The following is an 8,733-nucleotide window of genomic DNA, read 5'->3' as shown; positions in this document are numbered from 1 at the left end:
TATTAAAAAAAAAAAAAAAAAGAAGTACTTAGGGGCCAGGGAGATGGCTCAGTGGAATAAGCACTTCCCTGGCAAGTGCAAGGGCCTGAGTTCAATTCCTGACTCTGAAAAAAAAAAAAAGTACTTGGGGCTGGCCAAATAGCTAAGCAGATTGAAGTGCCTGCAAGCAGTAGTTGCAGGGGCTGGGGTTCCATCTGCTGGCCTGCCATTCTGGCCCCGCCTCCGGGGCACACTGAGACAGCAATTGAGACTACGCATGGTGGTACACGCATGTAATTCCAGCACTTAGGAGGCTGTAAACAAGGCGGATCACTACGAGTCCAATCTCTGAACACCCTGTAGACCCTTCTCTAAAATACAAAAAAAAAAAAAAAAAGTATTTAAAGCAAAGGTACCACTCTCAACCTGAAGGTTCTGTCCCTGCTCCCCTGGCTGGTCCACACAGCCTTTTGAATCTCAGCTTCCCATGTGTAAAATGAGATCATCAAAATAAAACAACCTCTTGGGTCCCACTCACAGCACATTCATACACAGCATCCATCCAAAAAGTCTTTAACAAGTATTAAGTCACAGAACACTATCCCTCAAATTACTATTTTTCACTTCAATTAGCCATCACTTTAATATATTCATATCACAGTTATATGCTACTTTACTTCTAAATCTGCTCAGTGGGAGGAGGGCACTGAGCTGGGTGTGGCAGTGCACACCTATAATTCCAGCACTTGAAGGCTGAGGAGTGTGAGCTGGAAGCCCGCCTGGACCACATGGCAAGTATCAGGCCACCCTAGACTACTAGCCAGGCCCTATAGAGAAAAGGCAGGCAGGAAGGAAAGACAGAGTGAGAGAGGGAAGGAAGGAGGGAGGAGGGAGGGAAAAGAGCAGCACTGAACCTTGTCTTCAATAAATTCAAAATCTCAAAAGAAGTCTTCAATCTGAGAATTTCCACATAATTCCTTCACTGTCTTATTGTACTGGTAGCAAATTACTTATCTATATCCATTTAGAGTGAGCAAAAATAGCAAAGTGCTCTTCAAATTTTGGAAAATTCCATTTGGAACTCTAGCAGAGCTAGCTCTCTGCACAGTCTGGCATCCGCGCATCGTGCGCTCCACTCCCTTTCTGCCACTTCCTCTCAGCAGAGCCTTCCCCAGGGAGCTCCTGCCCAGCAAAGTATGGGAGGGAGGCAGAAAAGAGGCCTGTGGGAGGCTCCCCTGCAAACCTTCATACCCATGTCATACATGTTTCCTCTCTTACTTCCACAAATGCAGTGGCGGCCCTCAGGTCCAACAGTACTATAAGGAAATCTTGCAGAACATTTCATGTTAAAATCCCACAGGTCTTGGTGCATCGGCTAGGTACAAATTTCTTTAGCAATCACTGACTTCAGAGGTTCTCAGGCAGCTCTATGTCATTTTAGGGTTTTTTTGTTGATACTGAAATTTTAAGTCTACAAATTATCTAGGCTTTGTTTTAGAACTCTTCAACTTCTAAATATTTTAAATATTCTCATAAGGAAGAATAAGGATAATCATCTCTCCCTGGGGGTAAGAGGCATTTCAGATATTGTATCCAATTAGAAATGGCATAAAAACTTGCAATTTAATACCAAACCTGTTATTTATAAAGCTACTATCTTAAAAAAAGAAAAAGTTTCTTTCTGGCAGTATCTTCTCTAAGTAAGACTATTCCCTCACTTCCCATTGGTAGTAGTAGTAATATTTTGCTTGTGCATGTATTTTATTCATTGGCATCTTATAAAAAACAAGGTAGTCACAGTGAATATTTTAACCACACAGATGTAGATTAGAGAATTGCAAAACTCGATGCCATCCTTATCACATAACTCCTCTAAGGTCTAAGCACTTACTTTTGTTCTCTGAGAAAAGGGGACAGTACTACTTCTTCAAACTGTTGTATTTTGTGTCACCTGTGGATTTTCTAGTATTTTATATTAGTGGAATCATTTAGGGTATAACTATTGGCCTACTTTTTTTTGGACAGGGTCTCATTATGTAGTTCAGGTTGGCCTTAACTCACTAGCCCTAGCTGGGCTTGAGCTGATGGCAATCATCCTACCTCAGGCTCCTGAGTGCTGGCATTATAGGCCTAGATTATTATTTTTTAACAGCATAATTATTCCGAGAGTCACTGATATTGTCACATGTATTAACAATCCATCCCTTTTTACTGCTATATAGTAGTTCATTCTATGGGTATTCCATAATTTATCTATATCATAGTTGAAAGACATTTGAATCAGTTACCCTTTGGGGATATTATAAATCATACTGCTTTAAACACTTATGCATGTCTTTGCATGCACATGTTTCCATTTTATGTCTTGGGTAAATTCCTTAAAGAATTTCTGCAGCATAACATACATTTAAGTTTTTAAGCTAAGGACAACTGCTTTCCAAAGTGGTTGTAACATTCTGTATTTCAAATAGTGTATTGGAATGCGCTGCTGGCCTCAAAGAAGGTGCATAGTCCAAAGTGACAAATGGGAAAGAGAAAAAAAGTCACACAAAAAGAGGGAGATGTATCCGAATACAGCCAGCCTAGGCTACAGAATGATTTATAGGTGTATGTCCTTAAATTCTACCAGGAAAATGTCTGTCTGTATATAAACAGTGAAAGATAAACTCATTTTAGAAATCATATCCAAAGAAAGGAAGATCTTAATATCAATGAAGCTGATGCAAGCAACTACAGTTTCAGCTCACAGAGCATTATCTACAAATCAGGCATTACCCCAAGTTTTATAAGACTTATGTATAGCTACTATAGTGATCTCTTTGCCTCTGTCTCTCTGTCTGTCTGTCTGTCTGTCTGTCTGTCTGCCTCTCTCTCTCTCTCTCTCTCTCTCTCTCACACACACACACACACACACACACACACACACACACAGAGTACGAGACATGGAACCCAGGGATGCACTAACACTGAAGAACCACATGCCCAGTCCTTTTATTTTGATCTAGGGTCTTGCTAAATCACTAATCTGCCCAGACAGGACTTGAACTTGCTATCTATCTATCTATCTATCTATCTATCTATCTATCTATCTATCTTGGTCCTTTTGAGACAGGACTTCTCTATATAGCCCAGGCTGGCCTCAAACTCACTATGTAGCCCCAGTTAACCTCAAACTCGTGGTGAATCCTCCTGTCTCAGCCTCCCAAGTACTGGATGACAGGCATGTGCCACCATACCCAGAAATGTCCATTTATTTATTTATTTATTTAGCAGTACCAGAGATTGAACTCGGGACCCTGTGCTTGCCAAGCAAGCACTTATTCTACTGAGCTATCTCCCCGCCCAGAAATGTCCATTTTACAGCATCTTGTATGTGTGTGTGTGTGTGTGTGTGTGTAACCAGGGATTGAACTCAGGACCTTGCACTTCCCAGGCAAGTGCTTATTCTACTGAGCTATCTCCCCAGCCACAGAAATGTCCATTTTACAGCATCTTGTGTGTGTGTGTGTGTGTGTGTGTGTGTGTGTGTGTGTGTAACTGGGGATTGAACTCAGGACCTTGCACTTCCCAGGCAAGTGCTTATTCTACTGAGCTATCTCCCCAGCCACACCCCCACTTCATATCCATTTTCAAGGAGAAGAAAACAAAGGAAAGAGGAGTTAAGAACCTGACCCTAAGATAATAGAGCTTGTCTGAGGTGAACTGCTTGTCTCCAGGAAACCCTCCTCAGGGTTATGCTAATTGATTGCTGCATCCTCAGGTTTCACCTGCCTTCCAGCAAACTTGGAAGATGCAATACAGAAAAATAGCAGGTTTTATTGATGGACTAGAGTTCCTCACTCTGTACCTCGCCTTCCACATTCTATAATACTTAAGAACCTAATATTTTGGAGAAAAGCCAAACTTTAATTGTATCTCTTAGGTTCTACCCCAAAAGCTGGACTACTAATTCTTTCTAGATTCAGTCTTGAACAGGAAAAATCAGTACACTCTGGTTTTATTTATTTATTCATTTTGGCAGAACTGGGGATTGAACTCAGACCCTTGTGCTTGCCAGGCAAGGGCTTATTTTACTGAGCTATCTTCCCAGCCCGACTCTGGCTTTATATAATCCCTGCCAGTCTGTTCATACTCAAGTGCCAATAAGTACACTCCTAATTCCTATTTGTTTTCTACAGCTGCTATCCTATGTCCTCTTCTGAACTCCATTTTTTGTCTTCTAGGTAACATCAGAGTGGCAATTCTCACACAGGAAAGACAGCAATATAACTGGAATACATATACTAAAAAGTGGGGAGGGGGGAGGAAACTGATCTTTTTGAAGTTGGGAAGTAATACTGGCATGTGAGAAAGCTCACCATGACATTTCTCTTTCCCATCAAGCTAAGAGAGCTAAGAACAGAGAGATTCAGGTTTTGGTGAGGTAAAGCAAGTGAAAGAATGCCAGGCATGGTGGCACACGTCTGTGATCCCAGCCCTCAGAAGATGAGGCAAGAGGACCACTGAGAGTTTGAGGCCAGCCTAGGCTACAGGCTATCTTAAAGGATACAAAAAAGTGAAAGAATATTTTTATTTTTTTAATTTTATTTTTTTGGTGGTACCAGGGATTGAACTCAGACCCTTGTGCTTGCCAAGGAAGCACTTATTCCACTGAGCCATCTCCCCGGCCCCCAAAAGAATATTTTTAAAGACAGTGAATGGAGCTCTGAGTGAAAAAGTCAGGAAACATTTTGCATAATCAAAAGGGGTAAGAAAGAAGGGATTATAATTCATTTCATTTTGATATAAATTTAAGTAAATACTTAAATTACTTCAGTTCTCCTAAATCTTCTTAGTTCCCTCTTTCCTGAAAAGATAGTTCAACTTCAGTCTGGTACCTTCTAATAGTCACAAATTCAGAATTTGTAAAAGTTCTGAGGTCATCTCAGTTATCCTGATATCAAAGTGGAGGAAAAGGAAAGACAGCAGACCAGTCACAGGGCAATAACTGCTAGGCCAACAAATAGTATGTGAAAAAGATGATAAAACAGTGTGTTTGTGCATGTGCTCCATATATATCACCAGATGGAGGAAGAAAAGCTTTATCAGAGCACATAAATCTGTCAAAGCATGCAGGTTCCACAGCTATCTCCCAAGCAGGATTATTATTATTATTATTACTTTTTTTTTTTTTTGGCGGAACTGGGGATTGAACTCAGGCCCTTGTGCTTGCCAGGCAAGCGCTTATTCTACTGAGCCATCTCCCCGGCCCCCTCCCAAGCAGGATTATGATCATCTCAAATTGGAGCTAACCCTAAACTGAGTCACAGGTGGTTGGTTCATATACAGACATCTCTCAAAAGCCTCACACACTCACAGGCAGAGCTTGTAGGAGGTGACTGGATTATGGGGCGAAACAGTTACATACGATGTTGGGAGGTGAAGTCTGGTCAGAAAAAGGGATCTTAGGGCCGCACCAAAAGGGTACACCTGAGGCCCTTCCACCATGGTGCCAACCATCCCAAGACTACAATGAGGATGGGTGTGGTGGCACACACCTGTAAGCAAAGCGCTTCAGAGGCTAAGGCAAAAGGACTAATGAAAGTGTGAGAAGGCCCAGGATACATCATAGCAAGACCTTATCTCAAAAAAAAAAAAAAAAAAAAAAACCCAAACCTAAAATGTGACCAAAAATAAACCTGACCCCTGAGCTGTAGGTATACAGTATTCTGTCCCAGCAATAAGAAAAGTGACAAAGACAGCAGTAAAAACTGATGCTCTCTCCTATCTGCCATCACACTGCAACTATGGGGCATTCTTTACCATCTGATATGTGTATATACCAGCAAAATGACCTATCTAGTACCTGACCCACAAAATCACAGCAAAGCTACATGATGAAAGCAGGTATTCAGATTACTTACTCAGTGCCATTCTCTCAGAAATGAAATTGAGGCTGAGAGAGAGATTTAAGCAACAGGTACAAAATGGAAAGCACTTAAATGAAACCACTATCTATTTAAAAGTACAGAACTTAAAATCAAATCAAAGATAATCAAAATCTTTTTGAAAAATGACTTCTAGCTTCATTTTTTACACAGAAAATTACAAACTGATATCCTTTCCCTCTTCCAGGAGACTTACATTATGTCAAATTAGGTCTTTTCCTGGATACACTTTAATTGCTTCTGGCAGATACACTATCATTCTGTTTTTTGTTTGTTTGCTTGTTTTGAGACAGGGTCTGAGTATGTAGTGCAGGCCGACCTTAAACTCCCTATGCAGCCCTCCTCTTCAGCCTCCTGAGTGCTGGGATTATAGGCAGGTAACACCATACCCAGTTTTTTTTTCTTTTAATTGAACTCTAATTCCAGTATCTTAAGTGAAGTCTTTTCACAATTATTCCTGAAGCTCAGCAAATTAAGCATGTTTATTAATTCTCATCCCATTAGATAAAAGTTAGAAGTAGCATAATTTAAATGTCAAGTGACCTTCCTTTTACAAATTAAAAAATGAGAGCAAGAGGTGATGGGGTATGCCTGAACTATAAGCAAGCAGGAGGCTGAGGAAGGAGGACTGCTGTGAGTTTGAGGCCAGCCTGGGCTACATAATAAATTCAAGGCCAGAGCAGACTACATTGTGAGAACCTATATTAAAAAGAAAAAAAATTAGAAAATGAGAGGTGGGTAGGTTTGAATATTTTATTATCCCTGAGACCTCCACAGGAAGGGATGGTACTATAGTTAAACAGAAAATAAATGCATACAGTAGATCAGGACCTGTGTCAGCAAGCATTGGTAACATGGCTTTAGCAGCACTCACTGGAAAAGCAGGTTGCACGTTATATCCAAAGAACTGGGAATAGAAATTCTGGAGATAACCTGAAATCTGTTTCAGGGAATTCCAATGGCATTTTCACCTTCTTACTGAATCAAAAGAAAATTGAATCTGGCATTGTGGCACACATGTGTAATCCCAGCACTTGGGAGACTGAGACAGGAGGATCATGAATTCAAGTCCTGCCTGGATAATTTAAGGAGACCCTGTCTCAAAAACATACAATAAAAAGGGCTGGGAGGTAGCTCAGTTCAAAGTTCCTGGGCCCAACCTTTAGTACTGAAAAACAAAAAATACAGAATAATACGGTACACAACCTCAGATGATTGACCCAGTAAGTCTTGTTGCCCATGTGTATGGAGAATTAGATTATATATCTGGGAGGATGAGAGTGGGACAATATGCTATTAGTCGATAGAGGGGAAAATTTTAGCCCTGGGAGACTGAGCAGCTCATGTAGGTCTGTCCTTCTGACAACAGAGAATTTCCACCTCAAGATTATTCTGCAAAACTATTCTGCAGGCACTAGGAATGAGAGCTGATGCTAACCAACTATTTCTTCCAGTGTTAATTAATAGTGATTTTCTAGTTAATAATTTATTTGTTGCTCTAGAATTTAATTCAATAATTATACTCACTAAACTATCTCCTATCTGTAAATTTCACTATAACATGCAACTTTCACTGATGGGAGATTCCTGGGTGCCCAGCTTGAAAGAAATGTCAGCTGTTTACCACAGTGAGAAAACTTTCAGTAATGTTTAAATTAGTTAAATGATTCACTCACACTTGTTACCCTACTCCATCTCCTCCTGCTTTCCATTTGCCTTTTCCTTTCACTGCCCCACTCAAATAATGTGAGCAAACATTGGAAAATGTTCTGTAGCGAGACAGCAAATAATTTTAGGCCTTCTGGGCTCTGTCTTTGAAGTACAAAAGTAGCCATAGACAAATCCATCAATGAAAGGGTGTGGTCCAATAAAACTACAGGCCAGATTTGGCTTACATGGGCACAGTTTACCAACTGTGGTACAGAGCAGCAATTTCTAAACTTAAGCCTGTATCAGATTCACTATGAGACTTTCAGTAAACAGATTTCTAGGTCTGAGACTATAAGTCTTTTCGTAAGTTTCCCATCGATACTGATGCTGTTGGTGCGGAGATCACACTTTGAGAATCACTGTTACAGAGTAATGATCTGTACTAGACTCAACAAAAGGCTGAAAAGTACCAAACAATTAATTTAGAAAAATGGAAATGACATTTGCAAGTTGGCTAATTTCACTGAATATTTTATTGAATATTTCATATGAAGACTTACTGTTAAGTGCCATAATATTATCTGTTCCAGGATGATGGAAATTTATTCCCATGCGGCCTAAAAAATAAAATAATTTTATTTTAAGTGCAAAGAATGCCCAATTTAGTCATTTCAAATACACTGTAAAACATACACATTACAAAAAGTTATAACAAATTAATCTAAAACAAGGTTACCAGAGGCCAAGGCAGCAACAGTTTTTAAATCAAAAACAAAATTATAAAAAAAAATCAAAAACATATATGAAAAATCTTAAAACAAAGCCAATGTCCCCAGCACAAAATACAAAACAAAAAAGAAGCTTCCATAATAACAGCCTACATAGATAATATACATTATTGCTCACATTCTGATTTAAACATGCCAACTCTCTGGATTAAGCATTTTATTTAAACAACCATTCACACTGCCCTTCAAATTCAAGCATAAAATAATTCAAAATAGATAAATAAAGCTTAGTGAGAATAAAAAGATAATATGCAACTTAATTATCAGAATGGCAACTGGAAGAAAGATGGTAAAATTTATGTAACAGATATAGTGCAAAAAATGACTATAATCTAGCGCTCTTGTGCTACTTCTACCACTAACTAGGTCTTTTTTTTTTTTTTTTTTTT

The 8,733-nt window shown here is 39.5% G+C and overlaps 1 protein-coding gene across 1 annotated transcript in view; it reads right to left on the bottom strand.

The window, feature by feature from the left end:
- Cpeb3 (cytoplasmic polyadenylation element binding protein 3) overlaps positions 1-8,733 on the bottom strand; it is a 239,286-nt gene that overhangs the window by 129,436 nt on the left and 101,117 nt on the right. Inside the window, exon 5 of the mRNA XM_004632058.2 lies at positions 8,117-8,173. Within this exon, the coding sequence (XP_004632115.1) occupies positions 8,117-8,173 (57 nt within the window). The remainder of the gene's footprint in view (positions 1-8,116; positions 8,174-8,733) is intronic.

The sequence above is a fragment of the Octodon degus genome, unplaced genomic scaffold (genome assembly GCF_000260255.1).
Source record: "Octodon degus isolate 3935 unplaced genomic scaffold, OctDeg1.0 scaffold00046, whole genome shotgun sequence".
Taxonomy (NCBI): domain Eukaryota; kingdom Metazoa; phylum Chordata; class Mammalia; order Rodentia; family Octodontidae; genus Octodon; species Octodon degus.
This window is presented reverse-complemented; position numbering and strand designations above follow the sequence as displayed.